General features: G+C 43.1%; 1 protein-coding gene across 1 annotated transcript in view; it reads right to left on the bottom strand.

Moving 5' to 3' along the window:
* The window catches only part of NTRK2 (neurotrophic receptor tyrosine kinase 2), a 426,971-nt gene that overhangs the window by 319,852 nt on the left and 83,480 nt on the right, over positions 1 to 23,639 (bottom strand). The window contains 1 exon segment of the mRNA XM_075318432.1: positions 6,285 to 6,323. Coding sequence (XP_075174547.1) covers positions 6,285 to 6,323 — 39 coding nt within the window.

The following is a 23,639-nucleotide window of genomic DNA, read 5'->3' as shown; positions in this document are numbered from 1 at the left end:
ATGCGCAGGAGGAGGAGGAGGCTGAAGAGCATGACATTCCGGAGCTGTAGAGTGTGGGTGAAACACTGACTGAGGTAGGGCCTGCAAACCTTGGTGTGGGAAGGACGTGTTGCGTCCCTCGCTCAGACTGGGTCCCAGCTTCCACAATATTAACCCAGTGTGCCGTCAACGAGATGTAGCGGCCTTGCCCACAAGCACTTGTCCACGTGTCTGTGGTTAGGTGGACCTTGGGTGAAACAGCGTTGTTCAGGGCACGTGTAATGTTTTGTGACACGTGGTTATGCAACGCGGGGACGGCACACCGGGAGAAATAGTGGCGGCTGGGGACCGAGTAACGTGGGACAGCTGCCGCCATCAGGTCACGGAATGCTTCTGTCTCCACCAGCCTAAAAGGCAACATTTCCAGCGCAAGCAGTCGCGAAATGTTAGCATTTAGAACTGTGGCATGTGGGGTGTTGGCAGTGTATTTGCGCCTGCGTTCAAAGGTTTGCTGAATGGATAACTGAACGCTGCGCTGGGACAAGGACGTGCTTGATGATGGTGTTCTTTCTGCGTAGGCAACTGTAGGTGCAGGAGTGGAGGAGGCTTGTTCGCAGGCAGCATGGACAGAGGATTGGCTCGCATGCACAACCAGCGAAGACGTAGCAGTGACATCAGCAAGCACTGCTCCTCGACTCTGTTGTACTTCCCACAAAGTCGGGTGCTTGGCTGACATGTGCCTGATCATGCTGGTGGTGGTCAGGCTGCTAGTTTTGGTACCCCTGCTGATGCTGGCACGGCAGGTGTTGCAAATGGCCTTTTTTGAATCATCTGGATCCAACTTAAAAAACTGCCAGACTCGTGAAGACCTAACATTTGGACAGGCACCTTGTGTCGTCGTGTTGTTCCGGGGAACGGTTGCCTGACTTCTGCCTGGGGCCACCACCCTGCTTCTTACTGCCTGTTGTGATGCTACGCCTCCCTCCCCCTGTGCACTGCTGTCCTCGCTCTGCATATCCTCCTGCCAGGTTGGGTCAGTTACTGGATCATCCACCACGTCGTCTTCCTCTTCCGCACCCTGCTCCTCCTCCTGACTTGCTGACAATTGTGTCTCATCATCGTCCACCACTTGTTGAGACACGTTGCCAACTTCGTGAGAACGTGGCTGCTCAAATATTTGGCCATCTGTACAGACGATCTCCTCATGACCCACTTCAATATGAGCTGGCGAGAGGCCAGAATGTGTGAATGGAAACGTGAACAGCTCTTCCGAGTGTCCAAGTGTGGGATCATTAATGTCCGAGGAGGACGTGTACTCAGCCTGGTGGTAGGAAGGAGGATCAGGTTCAGAAATGTGCGGTGCAGTATCACGGCTACTGACACTTGACCGTGTGGAAGACAGAGTGTTTGTGGTGGTGCCAATCTGACTGGAAGCATTATCCGCTATCCAACTAACAACCTGTTGACACTGGTCTTGGTTCAAGAGCGGTGTACTGCTGCGGTCCCCAAGAATTTGGGACAGGACGTGCGAGCGACTAGATGTGGCCCTTTGTTGTGGCGAAATTAGAGCTTGCCCACGACCTCGGCCTCTGCCTGCACCACCATCACGTCCACTTCCTTGTTCCTTGCCAATGCCCTTGCGCATTTTGCAATGCTGTGCACTGCTGACGTGTATATTCACTACTTGTGCGTTATATCAAAGTTTCTGGAAATTGCACACAAGTGCACCTGTACGCTGCCACCGACAGGCACACACGTGCGGTTTTAAAAACCAAGCACGGACGCAATAATAACCTAACACAGGTTTTAGGAGCAAAAATTAAGAACTCTGACACTATCAGCCACTGCTGACTGACGTGTATTATACACTACACTTGTGCGTTATATAATAGTTTGGTAAACGCACACCAGTGCACCTGTACGCTGCCACCAACAGGCACACACGTGCGGTTTTAAAAACCAAGCACGGACGCAATAATAACCTAACACAGGTTTTAGGAGCAAAAATTAAGAACTCTGACACTATCAGCCACTGCTGACTGACGTGTATTATACACTACACTTGTGCGTTATATAATAGTTTGGTAAACGCACACCAGTGCACCTGTACGCTGCCACCAACAGGCACACACGTGCGGTTTTAAAAACCAAGCACGGACGCAATAATAACCTAACACAGGTTTTAGGAGCAAAAATTAAGAACTCTGACACTATCAGCCACTGCTGACTGACGTGTATTATACACTACACTTGTGCGTTATATAATAGTTTGGTAAACGCACACCAGTGCACCTGTACGCTGCCACCAACAGGCACACACGTGCGGTTTTAAAAACCAAGCACGGACGCAATAATAACCTAACACAGGTTTTAGGAGCAAAAATTAAGAACTCTGACACTATCAGCCACTGCTGACTGACGTGTATTATACACTACACTTGTGCGTTATATAATAGTTTGGTAAACGCACACCAGTGCACCTGTACGCTGCCACCAACAGGCACACACGTGCGGTTTTAAAAACCAAGCACGGACGCAATAATAACCTAACACAGGTTTTAGGAGCAAAAATTAAGAACTCTGACACTATCAGCCACTGCTGACTGACGTGTATTATACACTACACTTGTGCGTTATATAATAGTTTGGTAAACGCACACCAGTGCACCTGTACGCTGCCACCAACAGGCACACACGTGCGGTTTTAAAAACCAAGCACGGACGCAATAATAACCTAACACAGGTTTTAGGAGCAAAAATTAAGAACTCTGACACTATCAGCCACTGCTGACTGACGTGTATTATACACTACACTTGTGCGTTATATAATAGTTTGGTAAACGCACACCAGTGCACCTGTACGCTGCCACCAACAGGCACACACGTGCGGTTTTAAAAACCAAGCACGGACGCAATAATAACCTAACACAGGTTTTAGGAGCAAAAATTAAGAACTCTGACACTATCAGCCACTGCTGACTGACGTGTATTATACACTACACTTGTGCGTTATATAATAGTTTGGTAAACGCACACCAGTGCACCTGTACGCTGCCACCAACAGGCACACACGTGCGGTTTTAAAAACCAAGTACGGACGCAATAATAACCTAACACAGGTTTTAGGAGCAAAAATTAAGAACTCTGACACTATCAGCCACTGCTGACTGACGTGTATTATACACTACACTTGTGCGTTATATAATAGTTTGGTAAACGCACACCAGTGCACCTGTACGCTGCCACCAACAGGCACACACGTGCGGTTTTAAAAACCAAGCACGGACGCAATAATAACCTAACACAGGTTTTAGGAGCAAAAATTAAGAACTCTGACACTATCAGCCACTGCTGACTGACGTGTATTATACACTACACTTGTGCGTTATATAATAGTTTGGTAAACGCACACCAGTGCACCTGTACGCTGCCACCAACAGGCACACACGTGCGGTTTTAAAAACCAAGCACGGACGCAATAATAACCTACTAACAGGTTTTTTTGGGGAGCGACAATTACAGTACAGACAAGTCAGACACTATCTGGACTGTTTTACACTGTGTACACCAGCCCCAGATATGAAGGCTGGTATACGGTCACCACTACCCTGCCTGCCTGCCTGCCTGTATACTGCTACAATAGTCCTGACAAGGACTCTTTTGGTCACTAGCCTGTATTCAGACCTGGCTATACCCTGCCTGTATATAGCAACAATAGTCCTGAGAAGGACTTTGCTACTGTACTCCGACCTGGCTATACCCTGCCTGCCTGTATACAACTAGAATAGTCCTGAGAAGGACTTTTGGTCACACTGTTTGCAGCCCTGCAACTGAAAAAGCTATAAAGGGCCGCAAAGCTTTCCCTGAATCAGCGACACTCTCCCTACACTCACTGTCAGAATAGCTGTGAGCAGAGCACAGCGCGCCGGCCGATATAAAGGCTCGGTGACGCTGTGCAGGCCGGCCAATCACTGCAATTCCACAACTAACAGGGCTGTGGCATTGCAGTGGTCTGCCAGCCAATCCCTGCATGAGGGCTGGCTCTCAAAAGAGCGCCAACATGCAGAAATGAAGACCACGAGTAAAGCACGAGTATCGCGAGATTACTCGTTCCCCGCCGAGCAGCCCGAGTACAGTGATACTCGTGCGAGTACCGAGTAGTGACAAGCATGCTCGCTCATCACTACTCGCTACGCCATGTACCGATCAATTAATTGATTTTATATTTTGATAAAATCTGTTTCTTAATGTGGCAATGCCAAATATGTGTATTTAAACATTTTTAATTGTTGTATTTTCAATGGCGCAAAAGGTGGGTGATTTGAACTTTTAGTTTTTTATAACTTTTTTCAACATTTTTTTTATTTTACTAGTCCTCCTAGGGGACTTTATGACTATACTATCCAATTGCTTGTCCTGATCAAAGTGATGCTGCAGCATCGCTCTGCTCAAGAGAAATGCAGTATTCCTGTGAGCGCCGGCAATGTGAGCTGTCTGCTCTTTTAGGAAGTGAGTCATGACAGCATCAGGAGTCATTATCTGACCCCCCGCTGTCATGGCAACACATTGGCACCCTGTGACCCCGTAATGGGTCTGCTGATGGTGGTGGGGAACAATGCGATCCCCGCTATGACCCTTTAAATCATGCTGTCAGATCTAAGGGGTTAACAGGCGGGCTGGATCTCCAATCAGATCAGCAGACATGTGCAGGGATTACCACGGGCTTGCCGCTGGAGCCCGTGGTAACTGGAGGGAGGCAGCCAAGGATGTACCAGTACGTCCTTGGTCGTAAAGTGGTTAAAGCACCACTCCAGTGTTTTCTTTATTACACCACTGGGGTGGTGTTTTAAGTCTAAGTCCCCTGACCTCTATATGATATTCACCTTCTGGTGGCTTCACATTCTATCGTCGCCCCTCCAGTTGATCTCAGCAATATGTGACCTGCTGCAGCTCCAGTGTTTCATGGAGCGCGCATAGGTCACACCTGAATACAAGTCCATGAGATACTCGTTCTGGCCTCACTCTGCCTCTCATAGACTTGTATTGAGAGCTTGCAATGTAACTTCTGGCTTCTGGACAGTCAAAACTTCCTTTTACAAGATGGCGACATGCGGAACCGGAGTGGCGTCAGTAATAGATGAAGCTGCCAAAAGGAAAGTATATGACAAGGGGTTTGTAGGCCTATGACGTAGTCCATCTGGGCCTGTAACTTAGTTCATATTTATATTTAATTTACCTTGGACCATATCAACGATTAGCCAACTGAGTATATTAGATGACATAAGGAGCACTGTGATGGACAACATCAGCCACTCTCTCTGTGGTATATACAGAGCTGAAGAAATAATTTTCTTATTTTGCCTTATTTTGATCTACAGTGACCAACTCCTCATTACCATTATTTAGGGTACCCGCCTTATTTTTATTATATTTATAGAATTTCTTGGAATTCTTCTTGCTTTCCTTGGTTACCTGCTTTTTACTTTCTACTTTAGCTGATACGAATACTTTTTAACATTCTCTTTTCAGCTTTTTGTAGTTTTTAAAAGCAACAGCTGTCCCCTCAGGTTTCTATATTTTAAATGCCCTTTTTTTATCACTAATGGAATCTCTCACATTAGGTGTAAGCCATCTAGGATTTAGTTTTTAGTCTTTACTTGTTACCTTTAGGAATAAATTCTGTGATCTTATTGACCAATACAATTTATCACACAAAAAAGACAAAGTAGACATGTGTAATCTAGCATCTGTTAAAAGTAAAAGTCTATGTTATTGCTTGTAGATAAAAATGTACATAGTAAACACTTAACATCCAAAAGGAAAAAAGGATGGGGGCCAAAAATTATAGATATATTGTTATTGTAATCTGAATTGGGCTTGGATCGCTGCTTATTTGAGGGTACCAAATATAGTTAGACTATTTAGCATGGACAACACAGTTGAGGGTCTCCTCATATCAGTATTCGTGAGGTTCCCTTTAAACCAAAGAAAGGAATTTAGATAAAAGTAAAAAATAAGTTAATCCATTTTTCATATGTTACTCTACACTATTCACATGAGGTTAGTAAAAATAAATAAAAAAACAGCATTTTATTGTACTGATTTCTACCATTTTTCACTATTACTGACATGTCCATTCATCATAAAAGTAAAGGCAACAAAAAAGAATATGTTCTTAGTTTAGCTGATATGTTCCTCTGGAAGGCTCCATTACCAAGTATATGTCAAGTGATGACATTGATGTATATATTGTGTGCTCAATCCCACTCAACCACACAACTAAGAAGAAAATAAATAATAGGTACCATAATATCCAGGGTCAGTAATTGGTTCATTTAATTCACCTAAAACAGAAAAACAGAAAAGAAAGTAAGAAAAAACGTGCGAGTATTATCACAGGTTCCATTATACGCAGATCTTACTAATCTTTACTGTATGCCGCATTTATTTCTGGTTATTTATGTAAGTGCAGCACAAAAATGAATCATTGATTCATATTTAGCGGCTAATAAATCTGAAATGCGTCTCTTCAAAAAAAGAAAAAGTAGAAAAAATCTTTAGTCAATTTAGAAATAAAACCCAGTATAACATCACAATGTGAGGTTCATCGACAGTGACTGGAGGCATTATGTGGATATGTGTATTTGTCAAAATGGCTTTACTCATAACACTCATGAGCCTTCATAAAGATAGACAAGTCATTCAAGAGTTATAGGTAAATGAGAGGGTAATTGCAGTTGTAGAGAGGATCTTTGGGACTCAGCTGCAATACCAAACACAGCCAATAGATATGGTTATGATTAAGGGGTGCATACCAGAAACGCGTAAACCAATGTTGCCTTTGTCTACCTCCTGTTTTCAGATGTTTTTTATGGATCTTCAATAAAAGTAAGGTTTTATAGTGCTGGATCGTATGTTTTCTTTCTTTTTCTTGTGGAGTTTTAGATCTGTGCACTTACACAGGTGAAGCTGGTCTTTTCTCTTTTTTCTTTGACAGTCAATGGATAGTAGTAGGTACTGTTTGATGAAAGAGTAGACTTAAAGGTTTATTCCCATCTCCAAGATCCTATGTCCCAATATATGTAGTAGGTATAATAATAAGAACATTAGCAATTACCTTCAATTAGAAATGTACTGTAGTTCTCTTGATTAGCTATGTCGCTTATCTCATGTGCAGAACATTACAGTAGCTTTAGATATCCATGATTACGACCACAAGCAACTAACTGTCATTCTATGAGTGGTCGTAACCATGGGAACCTAACAGGCAATTCAGTGCATCTGAGGTAAGAGACTTGGCTATATCAGGAGAACTATACTACATTTCTAATTGGAGGGCTTTGCTAATATTCTTATTACGCCTACTACATATTGGGATAGGATCTTGGAGATGGGAATGACTCCTTAAGCTTTAAAGTAAAACATCAGTCTGGAGCCTGTGAAACTGCTGACAATGCGTCATAGGAGAACTATATAGGTGCTTAATTATAACTTTCTATAGGCTTTTAGAAGCATGACAAATTAGAAAGTGAAGGCTTTTCCGGGTACATGTCTCTCCCATAAGTGCTCTGAAGGCAACTCCTAAAACTGAAGTGTTCTTGGCTCTCTGCATTAATGGCTCTATTACTACTTAATTTTGATGTTGAGTGACAGCTGTAGTTGGCTCCATAATTCTGGTGTAGAGAGTCTGTCAGCATAAATGACTGTTCAAACCAAGCACATGCACTCAGTGCACCCTTTGTGTGGCCCAACATTACAGTACAACTTCCCACCTACTTCTATTCTATTTGCGACTTATTTCCTGTAAAGCCAGTGCTTTCAATCAAGTAAAAGGAGTAAAACATATAGGTGGGAAGGTGCAATGAATAGTTTGGAGATGCCAAGGGCACACTGAGCACCTGTATTTGGTCTGAACAGTCATTTTGTGTTGATAGGCTCCCTTTTTTATTTTGAATGAAATGTATGTATATAAACACCTCTACAGCTATCTAATTCAATACCCAGTTTTGCATGGTCAAAAGTGCTGCAGACTCTATTTAATGACCTACCTCTGGCATTTTAGAAACCATAACTTTCTTTGTTAAGGGTTGATCCAAGATTTTTTTTTGTTTTCTTACAAGACTAAAGCAGGCTTTAAACGCTACGATATCGTTAACGTATTATCGATGGGGTCACGGTGTTTGTGACGCACATCCGGCGACGTTAACAGCATTGCAGCGTGTGACATATTCGAGCGACCTTAATCGATCGCAAAAGTGGTCAAAATCGTTCACAACGGAGAGGTTGTCCTGAAACAAAAAATTGTTGATTGCTTATTAGCGATGTTGTTCGTCGTTCCTGCGGCACCACACGTCGCTATGTGTGACACCGCAGGAGCGACGAACATCTCCTTGCCTCCATCCACCGGCAATGCGGAAGGAAGTAGGTGGGCGGGATGGTACGTCCCGCTCATCTCCGCCCCTCACCTTCTATTGGCTGGCCGCTTAATGATGCTGCAGTGACATTGCTATGACGCCAAACGCACCTCTCCCTTGAGGGAGGTATTGTTTGGCGGTCATATCGACGTCGCTGCACAGGTATGTGCGTGAGACGCTGCCATAGCGATAATGTTCACTACGGCAGCGATCAACAGATATCGCATGTATGAAGGGGGCGGGTGCTATCGAGCACGTCATCGCTAGCAATTGCTAGCAATGTCGCAGTGTGTAAAGCCCGCTTTAGAACTTACCGTTAGTTGGTTGCTAACAACCTGCCTGTTCTGCCCTGTGATGATCTCTCAAGGCTCAGGCGGCTATTCTCTTGCTTCCTTTGACCTCACATCTTTTTCTTCTGCTCCAGTATATCGATGGGCTGTCACTGCTGACATCATGCTGATTGACAGCTCACTAGCCACTGTCAATCATCATGATGTTTGTAGTGGTTCTCCAGTAACACGGTAGAAGTGAAAGAAATACCTTGTTGATGTGACGTCACAGAAAGCAGCAGTCCGTGACTGCTCTGAGCCAGGAGAGACAATCGTATTGTAGCAGAGGCAGGTAGTTAGCACCTACCTGAAGGTAAGTTCTTAACCCAATGGGGAACGAAAACGCAAATCTTGGATAACCCAGTTAAATTAACGTGGATGTACATGGCCTTGTTTAATACAGCATAAATTGTATCTTTTATCAGCTTTGTTTTGGGGGAACATATAAATTGATATAAATCGTACATTTTTTTGCAGTAAAAAAATTTTTTTGGAAACTAATTGTTCATGTGGGTTTTTTTTGTATATTTTTTTAGTCCATTAAATAGACTCTTTATTGTTAAAATTTTATTGATTATTCTTAAAGAACTGTGTCATGTACTATTCATACTGCACTTAAATTATGACTGAGTGGACGTTTTGAAATTTGAAATCGCCAACTTCACCGAAAGTTCCCAAAAAATTAGATTTGCAACAAATAAATTTGCGTGAATCTCAAAGCTGGCAATTTCTTGTGGGAGAGGAAAGACAGAGAACCCCCCTGACAATAAGAGCTTATACTTTAGGAAAAAGGGATTCTGCTGATCATAAGAACTTACACTCTACAGAAGAGAGAAAGAACCACACTAATCATAAGAGCTTACACTCTACAAAAGGAGAGCGAGGATCCTGTTGATTAGGCCTAAGGCACACGGCATGAAAATCAGAGAGAGTGGAATGCGATAAAACACCACATTCCACTCGGACCAATATTAGCCTATGTGCTAGCACTCATGAGCGATTATTTTCTCGGCCCCAATCGGACCGAGAAAACAATCTCAGCATGATGCGATTGTAATGCGAGACTCTTTCTCTTGCACCCATTTAAGTCTATGGGGCGAGAGAAAGATCGCACTGCACTCGCGGTACACTGGTGTACCGTGAGTGCAGGGCGAGAATGGCAATAATCGGCTACGGAGGAGAGAGGGAAATAAATCCCTCCCTCTCCTCCTCTGTGCCGACCCTCCCCCCCAGTTGAGGTTCGATCGCATAATGGGACCTCAGTCGTAGTGACACTCGAATGGCACTCGGCTCCTACTGTGCTGCCGGTGTGAGCTGAGTGTCATGCGAAGATCGCATTAATCACCGTGTGGCCCCAGCCTTATAAGAGTCTACATTCTACAGGAAAGAAATGACCCTACTGATCATAAGAGCTTATACTCTACAGAAGAAAGAGAGTCTGATGATCATGTGAGCTTACACTCTTTAGTAGCTAGAGGACCAGGCTAATCATAAGAACTTACACTCTACAGGAGAGAGAGAGAGAACTCTGCTGATCATTGGCACTTATACTCTATAGGAAAGAGTGAGAAATGACCTTACTGAACATAAGAGCTTATACTCTACAGAAAACAGAGAGAGAGGACTCCGCAGACCATAAGAGCTAACACTGCAGGAGAAAGAGGAGCCTACTAACCATAACAGCTTACAGGCTGCCAAAGCAAGACACTTACCCAGTGACTCAGGAGATGGAAAATGACTTTGCTGTACAAACTGTGCTCTACTGGGAACTGCTGATCTGTGATGGCCTAGGTACTAACCACCACTGTAAAAGGTGTCATAATTTGTAAGATGTCATAGCTGCAGTGTGTTAAGGAGATGCATATGCGGCTGCAGAAAATGACATTAGCCTGATCTCTTAAGCTTCAGTAGTAAGGAAAATGGTGTTGTGCAAACTTTCGCATTGCAAACTACGAATCACATCTCAAAATGTTCAAATTTGTCCGAAACCATAAATTCTGGAAAATTCAACTTGAAGTAGATCCTTTGCAGGTTGATATACTTATCTCTAGTATACCAAGTATTTCAGCTCTGTCCCACCGAAGTGCTACTGTCATTTCAGACAGCTGATTGGTACGGATCTCAAGAGTCTAAAGGGCCATTTACACGCTGCGACATCGCTAACGATATATCGTCGGGGTCATGGTGTTTGTGACGCACATCCGGCGCCGTTAGCAACATCGCAGCATGTGACAGGCAGGAGCAACCGTAAACGATCGCAAAAGAGACAATAATCATTGGTATATGAGAGGTCGTTTATTTACCAAAAATCGTTGTCTTGTACGTAGCGAGGTTGTTCCTCATTCCTGCAGCATCACACATCGCTATGTGTGACACCGCAGGGGCGACGATCATCTCCTTAGTTACCTCCGTCCACCGGCAATGAGGAAGGAAGGAGGTGGGCAGCATGTTCCGGCCGCTGATCTTCGCCCCTCCTCTGCTATTGGACGGCCATTTTGTGGTGTCGCTGTGACGCCGAACCCATCTCCCCCTTGAAGGAGGGATTGTTCAGCGGGCACAGCGATGTCGCAGAACAGGTATGTGTGTGTGACGCTGCCGTAGCGATAATGTTCGCTACGGTAGCGATCACCACATATCGCACCAACGACGGGGGCGGGTGCTAATGCTCATGACATCGCTAGCGATGTCGCAGCATGTAAAGCACCCTTAACTCCCAGTGTTTTAATATTGATGGTGTATACATCCTTGGGATCATAGCTATTTTGATGACTGTTGGGGCTACAGAGATCTTCTGTGACTACACGAGGGGCTGCTGATAAGTCTCTGGCTTTGTGATTTTTTTTTATTTCTAACGTAACAAATATTACATCACATGAAAACCTTAAGTCTAATATATGTTTTCAAAATTTTGTGTTTGTTGCTTATGTTAACAGTGTTCTACGAACGCGGGAAAACAAAATAGCGGAGTGTAATGCGATATTCACACCGATGATACGATTATGACGCTTTTGCGCTTGTTAATCGTATCATCTAGGCTTTACACACTACGATGTCGCCTGCGATGCCGGATGTGCGTTACTTTCAATTTGACCCCACCGACATCGCACCTGCGATGTCGTAGTGTGCAAACCACCCATAAGGTTTAGCACACTATTTGTTTTTTTTTTACATGGTATTTCATGGCTTTCCTACTTTTGTCTGAATCTAAATTGTGCACATGCCAATAACAACAATGAGATCATTTATATGAATAGGTGTGATCAACGGCTATGACAGTCATGCAGGAACAAAACAGTGCTTACTTCAAACTGTTCCCATAAAGTTGGAAGCATATATTGTCAAACATATCTTGGTATACTAAAGCATTAACATTTCACTTCGTTGCAACTAAGGTGTAAGATCAACCCCTTTAAAGCAACCTCACAGCATCATCTCTCCACTATCAAGTTTTACAAATAACACAAATCAATCAGACTGGTAATATTCTCATGGCATTTGCCAAACCGAGACTTGTCCGTTAGACTGTAGATAAAGAAACGTGATTTGCCACTCCACGGACCGTGTTTATACTGCTCTAGAGTCCAGTGACACCATTATTTTCACCACTCTATCCACCATCTTGGCTTATACTTGGTGATATAAGGCTTGCATGTAGATGCTCAGCCATGGAAACCTATGCTACGAAGCTCCCTATACACAGTTTTTGTGCCTGTGTTAATGCCAGAACACATTTGGAACTCTGGGTTTAGAAGGGAAGAAATTCCACAAACTGATTTGCTGCACTGGTGGCTACCTATTAAAATACCTACCTTGTTTTTCCAAAAATAAGACCTCCCCCAAAAATAAGCCCTAGCAGGGATTTTCAGTATTTTCAGAGCAAGGCTTAAATATAAACCCTCCCCTGAAAATAAGCCCTAGTTGCGGTTCAATAATGAAGTGTCCGTGCAGCTAAAAAAGTTAACAAATACTGCACTTCATTATAAACAGCGGACACCCTGCAATCACACTAACCAGACGCCGAGCAGAGGACCTGCAGTGATCGCACACACTCACACCCCTGATCTCTCACACACAAAAATCACAAAGCACACACAAACATCGAATCACAAATTCACAACATCCAGCGTCACCGATTTCTTCTCGCCAGCAGAATCCTGACAGGCAGTGCAGTGGAGCGCAAGAACCTGCCACAATGCTTGCTTACAGGACCTGCGTACACACGTGACTTCCTCCCATCATTCTCTGCGGCCGGAAGCATTCTTTAACGCTGGATGTGATGTGTGTATGTGTGTGTGTGTGATCTGCGATCTGCTGTGTGTCAGTGTGTCAGCCAAAAGCAGGGGAGGACGGCATGCAGCACCCACCGGAGATCAGAGGGAGGACCTGGGAGCTAAGCAGACTTCCAGGTCTGGTAAGTATGAGTCTCCTGGGAAGTGGGGGGGTCTGCTTTTTTGGCCGTGTTTTTCCAAGAATAAGACCTCCTCCAAAAATAAGCCCTAGTGCTTTTTTGGGGGGCAAAAAAAGTACAAGACAGGGTCTTATTTTTGGAAAAACACGGTAGGTCGAATTCAGTGAGCTCTTTAGAAAGACCTATCCTTTTACAATGTTTGTACAAACCGCATGGCTAGTTAATGAATTTTATACCTCTCTGGCAATGCAACTAAAGAAAAACAAACCCAAACTCAATAATTTAGAGGTGTGTCCCAATATTTATATACTGTCATGTGCAAAAGTTTTAAGCAGGTGTGGAAAAAAATGCTGCAAAGTAAGAATACTTTCAAAAGTAGAAGTGATAGTTTATTTTTGTCAAGTAATAAAATGAGAAGTAAACGAACAAAAAATGAAATCTAAATCAAATTAATGTTTGGTTTTACAACCTTTTGAGTTCAAAACAGCATCAAAGCATCAATTATACTAGGTAAACAAGTAAACAGTTTTTCATGGAACTCAGCAGGCAGTTTGTTCCAAACATCTTGGAGCACTAACCACAGATCTGTGAATGTATGCTTGTGTATGTCCTCCTATCTCTTCATATAATCCCAGACAGACTTGATTATGTTGAAATCAGAGCTCTGTGGGGTCCATATCATCATATATCACTGAGGTCTATGTAGAACAGTCCCACCCAGTGCTGATAGCAGACAGAAATAAACACAATAAGACTTACCCCGGAGCTTCCAGACTGGTCAGAACCACTAGTCCAAGGAACAAAGAAGGATTGTTATATGTTGCATCAAGCACAACTACTGCATGGTGCCGCCCAATGGCCGAAGCAGGAATTGGCAAACATGTTACAGTGAGTTGGAGGAGCTCAATGCCAACATCGTCATCGGGCCTCTCAGAGGCACTGCACTTTCAACTGTATTTGCATCCTGCATGCTGATACAGTTGAAAGTAATGATGGAAGAGAGAGCTGTCAGCCCCCTCCTCCATCATTCTCCCTGCTTTGAGATGAGCAGTGCTTAACACTACAAATTACAGAGCCCAAAGCAGCAAAGGAATGGGGAGAGGTGAGCATTTTTTATATCAATCAGTACTTTGTATTACTTTTATAATGTTTGAAGGGCTATGTGGGGGCTATCATGCTGTTTGGATGGCTACGTATTCACCATATTATGTTGTTTGAAGGGCTATGTTGAGTCCATTATAATAATTGGAGGGCTACCATATTATTTAGAGGGTTATTTGGTGGGCCATCATACTATTTAGAGAGCCATCATACTATTTGGAGAGCCATTATACTATTTGGAGAGCCATCATACTATTTGGAGAGCCATTATACTATTTGAAAGGCTATGTGGGGGCCATTATACTATTTGGAGGCCATTATAGTGTTTTGAGGGCTGTGTGTGGGCCATTATACTGCTTGCAGGACTGTGTGGGGGCCAGTTATACTGTTTGGAAAGCTACGTGGTGGCCATTATACTGTTTCAAAGGCTGTATGGGGGCCATTATACTGTATGGAGGTTTGTGGGGGTCAGTATAATGAGGTGTATCAATAGGGGCTACATTACTTTGTACAGGCTGCTAAGTTGTAAGATATGCTTTTCTATGACTGTTGAATTTTATTTTTTGTGGGGGAAGATGAGAGGGGGCTAAACCCATCTACTATTATTAGACGTCTGGCCTGAAGTGGTCTTCATGAAAGGACTGCAGCTGAAAACCATGCATAGCTTTAACATGGAAACAAGGCCAAGTCACTGAACTATGCACAAAAACAGGATCTGATGTCAGCAGGTGCTCTGGACTAATGAGTCAAAGTTTTAAATATTTGGCTGTAAAAGAAGGCAGTTTGTTCACTGAAGGGTTGTAGAGTGGTACAACAATGAGTGTCTGCTAGCCACAGTGAAATATGGTGGAAGATCCTTGGGGCTGCATTTCAGCAAATTGAGCTGGGAAACTGGTCAAATTTAATGGTTTCCTCAATACTGAACACATGCAGATATTTAAACTACATGCAGTACCATAAGGGAGGCATCAGATTGCTTAACACTAGAACTACTGGACTCGTGACACCTATATAGAAATACATGGTGCAAAGTAGTCAAAATGACTACTTCAGTAGTTCTAGTGTTAATTATATTTAAAGCAAAAGGACAATGACCCCCAAAATACAGCCAATGTTATTAAGAACTATCTTCTTGAAGAGAATGATTTACACAATCAACATTCACAGAAGATCTGCGGTTCAGACTGCCCACACCATTAAACGATTGCCCCTTTTCCAAACACAAAGACCAAAAACAGAAATTCCAAATGAAACTTTTATTGGAGAGTATCAAAATTAAAACCACTCTCATCTTTTCTCACCACCAACTTTGGGAGGGTAAGGTCGCAGCTCTTAAAGTTGGCCACCGGAAGTGATGGGGATATGCCGCCGGACTCCCGACACTTGTTACCCAGAGTCGATCTTCCACCATCAGCTGCGACTTTCATCAACACCATTAACCACCAAACAAACCAACAATTAGAAGGGAGGGAGGGTGGGAAGCTCTTGACCCAAGATCAAAGAGGCCGGAAGAGCCTTGGGCACAGCTATATATACCCCCCAAGGAGGGGAGGGGGGAGGAGAAAATGCACATCTGCATTCGGGGCCACATCTGCAACATTTAGGCATAACTAAAAGGGAAGGATGGTTATTAAACAAGATCATTAACCCTTTCCCGTATGTTAAGAAAAGAGGGCAAAAACATGCCACAACTGGGCTGGCCAGTCAGGGGCTCACCGGCAAATAAAGCCGGGCCCCCTCATTCTCCAAGATGTTTGGAACAACCTCCCTGCCAGACAAAAACTGTGTAACTCTACCCTAGCAGACTTGATTTTTTTATGTTGTTTTGAACATAAAATATTGATATATTGATAAAAATAAACTAGTAACACTTAGTATTTTTGAAAGCATTTTTAGTTTGTAGCATTTTTCCACATATGTCTAAATCTTTTGCACAGTACTCTATTTCATATACACCAGTTACATATTTCCTAATATAATTTATATCTTATTAATAAATTGAATATTTCAGTTAAGTAAAAAGTGCCTGATGTTTATTAGGGTGAAATAATGAAATGAAAAGGCATCAAAGCAAAAATAGTAGTCATGGTTAAACAGACTGATCGTACAAGATAGAAGTATGCTTGCTATGTTGCATGTACATGGTCATGTGTAATGTCAGGATTGTTTCATAATACCAGTATGATTCATCATGCAGTTTTTGCCACAATTATGGCGTAAAATGTTGGAAATTCGAGGTTTTACGAAAATGTTGCAATTTTTGCCATTTTACGCCAGTCCTGACTGTCTCAAACTTAGTGGACAGAGCTTAAAGGGAATCTGTTTAGCAAGATAACCCTATGTCTGTGGGGTAATAGTATTAGGAAGATCCCCAGTCAGTCACCATACTAAAAGTCTGGCTCCTGGGAGAAAATGAACTCACTTCATGCAAGTGTTCTGGCTTGGCTACAGTCCTCACTCACTATACGGTGATTGGCAGCTGTAAGCACACTGCAGCACTTTGAATGACAGCTGGTTCTGTTGTGAAAATTTATTTTGAGGTTAAAGAAATCTGTCAGCAAGACTTCCCACCGAAAACTATTTATATGTGTATAAAAACATAAAACATTGAGCTGGGCAATTCATTATATGCTTCACATGGCGGTGTGTCCTGTTGAGACACGGTCACTCTCAGCTCTTATTCACATTGAGGCCTATTTTAGACCCATAGTAAGGTTTTAATATTAGAGAGTGTAGGTACTGTCCCAACCGGGTACACCTTGTCGTTGGTGGGATAGCTTTATGCTTTTTTTTTGATCAAAAAAAGTGTTTACTAAGTACCCTATGTTTATATGCACTATGCTTTTATTTAGTTACAGCAGGGTATATGTTCATATTTTTTCCCTTTTTTTATTTATATGTGTATGTAGCTGTTTCAAAGACAAGTCCAGCAATACTTGTTCTTGGCCAGACCATTCCTTGGTTACGGAGAAATCAGCAAGGCTGTAGCTCTGAAGCCTCTGTCACTCCACCTCTATTCCTGCCCAGCACCGTCTCCCCCTGCGTGACTGACAGGGCCTTTGCCTTAAATCACACAGCACTGAGCTGAGAATAGAGCTAGAGGGACAGAGGCTTCAACTCTACCATAGCTCTTCAGCCTTACTTCTATATTATTTCAAACACTTATTTCTCAGTACTTGAAGAAAGGACTGGACATGTAAAGAAACTGCTGGTCTTGTTTTTGAAAGAGTTACATGCACATGTGAATAATTTGGGGAATGAAATCATACTGAAAGATTCCCTATAAATTGTTAAAAAATGCATATAGCATGTACAGTATATTATTAGTCACATGTAAAGAAAACAAGATGGTTGCATAGCACCAGCCACTAAAATTAATGTGAATAGAAGATGACATGAAACTAGAAGCTAACATGTAAAAACGAAAGAAATATTATGACATCATTAAACCCTTATGGAAACGGAAATGTTTCGTTTTTGGTTTCTGTACTTCCTGGGGGTTTTTTTCCTTGTTTCAAGAGCTATACCTTTTTTATTTTTTCTTGACATATCCGTTTGTGGGACAAGTTTTATTTTTGAATCACACAATTAATTTAACAATGCAATGAATGTACTGGAAAAAAAAATCTTCAAAGGCTTTAAATTGTTAAAAAATGCAATTCCAAAATTACGTTTTGAGTTTTCTTTACTTCAAGGATAACTAGTGTGCATACGGCCAGGTAAGTAGGTGCTGGTAGACAGAATGTGGAACCCCCAGTAGGGGACACAGGCGCTGGAGCGCCCCTGCATCAATACACTAGAGCGACGTTATAAAAAAAGACCTAAACAGGTTGAAACGTCATTGTGTCTCATTTCCCTATACCTTCACCTGTCCATCACCTGTCTGTATAAATAAAAACACAATTGCATGAAATCCCTGGAAGACTGCGGTGAATTCTTTATTTGAGTTTTCTTTATGACATTCATTGTATGGTAGAAATGACCTACCAACGTGTCTTAAATCGAGTACAATTACGCTGATACCAAATTTGTCAAGTTTTTTTATTATTTAAATGGTGAAAACAAATCGGAAATCTGTTTAAGGCCCCCTTCACACGTCCGTGAAACACGTGCGTGTTTGGTCCGTTTCCGTATATACCGGAGACACGGCCAAACGTGCACCAATGTTAATCTATGATTGTGGTCACACGTCCGTTATTTCATTATGTCCGTGTGTGCGTGTCCGTGATCCGTATGTGTTTGCGTTTTTCACGGATGCATGTCCGTTATCTGCACAGAGCACGCACACGTGGACACAGTGAAAGTCTATGGGTATGTGCACACACGTTAGTAAACACGTATGCATCTACCTATAGTCCGTGTCCGTTTGGTGTTTTTATTTCTAGTGATGTCGGCTATTCTTTCTATTTCTGTGTATGTCGGTCAATCTCCCTGAGTCCGTCGGTCGGTCTCTCTGTCTCTCTGTCGGTCTCTCTGTCTGTCTGTCCCTCTCTCACAGTCTGTCGGTCAGTTCCCCCCCCTCTCTCATACTTACCGTTCCCCGATCTCCGGCGCAGCGCTGCACGGCATTCACACTGCTGCGGCGGCTTTTACTATTTTGAAAAAGCCGGCCGCTCATTAAACAATCTCCTATTCCCTGCTTTCCCCGCCCACCGGCGCCTATGATTGGTTGCAGTGAGACACGCCCCCACGCTGAGTGACAGGTGTCACACTGCACCCAATCACAGCAGCCGGTGGGCGTGTCTATACTGTGCAGTAAAAAAAATAAATAAATAATTAAAAAAAAACGGCGTGCGGTTCCCCCCAATTTTAATGCCAGCCAGATAAAGCCATACGGCTGAAGGCTGGTATTCTCAGGATGGGGAGCTCCACGTTATGGGGAGCCCCCCAGCCTAACAATATCAGTCAGCAGCCGCCCAGAATTGCCGCATACATTATATGCGACAGTTCTGGGGCTGTACCCGGCTCTTCCCGATTTGCCCTGGTGCTTTGGCAAATCGGGGTAATAAGGAGTTATTGGCAGCCCATAGCTGCCAATAAGTCCTAGATTAATCATGTCAGGCGTCTATGAGACACCCTCCATGATTAATCTGTAAATTACAGTAAATAAACACACACACACCAGAAAAAATCCTTTATTAGAAATAAAAAACACACACATATACCCTGGTTCACCACTTTAATCAGCCCCAAAAAGCCCTCCATGTCCGGCGTACTCCAGGATGGTCCAGCGTCGCATCGAGCGCTGCTGCATGGAGGTGACAGAAGCTGCAGAAGACACCGCCGCTCCGGTCACCTCCACGCAGCAACTGAAGACAGCCGGCGATCAGCTGAGCTGTCACTGAGGTTACCCGCGGCCACCGCTGGATCCAGTGACAGCGGGTAACCTCAGTGACAGCTCAGCTGATCGCCGGCTGTCTTCATTAGCTGCGTGGAGGTGACCGGAGCGGTGGTGTCTTCAGCAGCTCCTGTCACCTCCATGCAGCAGTGCTCGATGCGACGCTGGACCATCCTGGAGTACGCCGGACATGGAGGGCTTTTTGGGGCTGATTAAAGTGGTGAACCAGGGTATATGTGTGTGTTTTTTATTTCTAATAAAGGATTTTTTCTGGTGTGTGTGTGTGTTTATTTACTGTAATTTACAGATTAATCATGGAGGGTGTCTCATAGACGCCTGACATGATTAATCTAGGACTTATTGGCAGCTATGGGCTGCCAATAACTCCTTATTACCCCGATTTGCCAAAGCACCAGGGCAAATCGGGAAGAGCCGGGTACAGTCCCAGAACTGTCGCATATAATGTATGCGGCAATTCTGGGCGGCTGCTGACTGATATTGTTAGGCTGGGGGGCTCCCCATAACGTGGAGCTCCCCATCCTGAGAATACCAGCCTTCAGCCGTATGGCTTTATCTGGCTGGCATTAAAATTGGGGGGAACCGCACGCCGTTTTTTTTTAATTATTTATTTATTTATTTTACTGCACAGTATAGACACGCCCACCGGCTGCTGTGATTGGGTGCAGTGTGACACCTGTCACTCAGCGTGGGGGCGTGTCTCACTGCAACCAATCATAGGCGCCGGTGGGCGAGGAAAGCAGGGAATAGGAGATTGTTTAATGAGCGGCTGGCTTTTTCAAAATAGCAAAAGCCGCCGCAGCAGTGTGAATGCCGTGCAGGGCCGCGCCGGGGATCGAGGAACGGTGAGTATGAGAGAGGGGGGGAAACTTCAGTCACTCGGGGGATTAGCGGTCACCGGTGAATCCTTCACAGGTGACCGCTAATCAGTACTCGACACAGACAGAGCCGTGGTATGAGGATGAAGTCGGGTGAAGTTCACCTGAGTTCATTCTCATCGCGCAACTCTGTCTGCTGTCAGCCGACATTTATAAACGACATTGTGCATCACACACACGGACATTCCACACGGACATTCCACGTACACATACACGTTAATTACACACGCACACACGGACGTTCTGCACACAAACACGGCTAGCATACGCAATTCACACAGGTGCCACACGGACCATAAAAACGGACACAAAAACGGGACACGGACCCGAAAAACAGCCCGTAACACACGTGCGTGTTTTTCACGGACGTGTGAAGGGGGCCTTAAAATGTTTTGTTTGTGATGCCATTTTTTGAGACTCAAAACCTTTTTAATTTTTCCATTGACTGAGCTGTATAAGGGCTTGTTTTTTAACCCTAAGGTGATGTTTTATATTGATGCTATTTTGGGGTACATATGACATTTGTTTTAATTTTGGCATCTAAATAATGTAATATTTTGGAAGATGGGATTTTTCAACACATATCTTCAAATTTTTAAGTTCTTGTGTTTTCAAAGGAGGAAAAGGGAGTGATTAAAATTTGTATACACTTTTTAAAAACTTTTTATTTACTTTATTTTTAAGTCCTCCCTAGAAGATTAAAACCTAAGATCATTTTATAGCTTATACTATGTATTACAATACCAATTTTTTTCCGTATAAAGTGAAAGTGTGGTTCTTCTATGGAGCTGAGCTTCATAGGAAGTGCAAGATGGCAGCTATGGGACCATCAGCAGGCCCTGGGCTGCCAAAGTAATACATCAATTCACTATGATCAAATTGCAGGGCGCCAATGGATGCAGTTGTACGCATACATCAGCAATAGCGACATTTAAATACTGCCATCCGAGATTGGCAGTGGTATTTAAATGGTTAAACTTCAGCGACTGTAGCAATCTCCTATCACTGCAGTTACAGGCAGATGTTGGGTATGTAACACATCCAGTATCTGCCTCGTAATAAAACAGGATCAGCTCCTGAGCCAGCATCATACTTTCCTTATTGACCTATGACAAAAATGTACTGTACATAATTAAGGCGTTAGATCACGATATCCCAATATCTAGGCTAGGGAGGCCTCACACAGACTACGAGAGAGTCTATATTATACAGTATATACACTGTCATTAAAATTGGTGCTGGAATCTATTTGGGTCCTGTCTCTCACTTAAACATAGGTTTAGAAAGGTACCGGAAAGATTTTTTTTGCCATGACATTACCATATGATGAGCATGAGAACAATGTCAGTACATACAGATGTAGCAATGATAAAAGTGAGGAAATCTATAGCTTTAAACTGAACCGACAATCATCTCAACTCTTCTGCAATGTATCACATGTATTAGATGTCAAACAGACATTTATTACCAAGAGTGTCCACCTTATCTTTATTTTACATTTGTTGGGGCCATGATTTTGTGGCCACTACTAATATATAATTATTTTGGGTAGCTTCAAAACTACCAAAGACTTTTCCGTGGATCTTTCATTAGGCTATAGGCCATAGGTTACTAAGGTCTATAACTTGCAACTGGGATGTAGATTAAAAACTGCTGTTGAAGAAAGGGTATCTGACAGCAGATGCTTGCTGCCCAATCCATGGGTAGAATGTATCAGACACTGGCTGTATGATCTCAGCTAAGTATGTTTGACTCTGAAACGCTACAAGGTTTTCAGAGACAAACATACTTAAAAAGCCACTCTGGACCCACCTGTCTGACTAGTCCCCGCATGGATAGGTCCCAGGCGGCTTTTAAGTATGTTTGTCTCTGTAACATCAAAGCATTTCAGAGTCAAACATACCTAGCTGAGATCAGCTTCTCACCACGGATTGACAGGTCTCTGCCTACATACATGTACAGGGAGAGACCTGTCACTCCAGGGAAGGGGGCGGAGGGACCAATGTGCATCACTGCTTAGTTCGGCAGCATTTGCATTTATAGTATGCTTTTTCCTGAAATGTCGCATCCTTTCAAAGTTAAACATACCTGGCTGAGATCGTACAACCTTGGATCAGGCAGCATATATCAGCTGTCAGGTTCCCTTTAGTCTGAATTCTGCTAAAAGGATCACTATCTTTACTACATGGCAGCAGAAAAATTAATAAAATTAGATTTCTTCAATATTATACTAATAGAACTGATAGCTGCATGATAATCAAATATAACCTTCATTCATGAAAACACACAAAATAAAATGCAGACGTAAAACAAGCTACTATTATAGCTGGGTTTCTTCTTTTCTAGTGAAATCTCAGATTCTTTTGAAATTTCTTGTATCTCTGTGAAGAATTCAGGATTACAGGTGGTGTACAGCAAATTACTTTTAAATGAATGGAAATATATTAGTTAACTTCTGCAGATCAGTATAATGGCATCAAAATAAAGATGTGATTGAAGGTTAAACTTTTAAGTTAAATTCAATGGTTTCACAAAAATAACAGACATATTTAAATAGCCCCCTTATTTTATCTGGATGAAAAGTAATTGGACAAAGCAACATATAAAAATTATTTTTAATATTTAGATATGACTACTTAACCTTTGCCTATTAGAGACAATTTTTCAATTTCTTCCAAGAAACACAATCCGTGGTGTTAGCACCACACACCGAAAGCAGGACCTCTCCTGTTGGCTGCACAGAGAGTTCTGAGGACGACTGTCTGTGCACATACCAGAAAAGTAGACACAGCTCAGTTAGCACCACTGAGCTGCTGCAGAAGGACTGGAACGGTGGAGGGGAAGCGGGATAATTAGCCCTACCGTACATCACCACATGATCGTGGCGTGATGGTACCTGACGTCTAACCCTGCCTACTGCTCTCTGTATAACACACAGCACTGTCACCAACACTACAGAGCTGTATTGGTGCTGTGACTGCAATATGACTGCACTGCTCTGCTACAGCTACAGAGCCAGAATGACGCCTGTACAGCCATGTGCGTTATCCAGGATCTTTTAAAGACTAAGCCCTGCCCCAAGCCAAGCACCAGATGGCAATAACGCCAGCAGTGGCCAATGCGGGACTGCCATGTCACCAATGACACAATCAACGACTAATCAGTGACCACCAC

Source organism: Anomaloglossus baeobatrachus, chromosome 1 (genome assembly GCF_048569485.1).
Source record: "Anomaloglossus baeobatrachus isolate aAnoBae1 chromosome 1, aAnoBae1.hap1, whole genome shotgun sequence".
NCBI classification, from domain to species: Eukaryota; Metazoa; Chordata; class Amphibia; order Anura; family Aromobatidae; genus Anomaloglossus; species Anomaloglossus baeobatrachus.
This window is presented reverse-complemented; position numbering and strand designations above follow the sequence as displayed.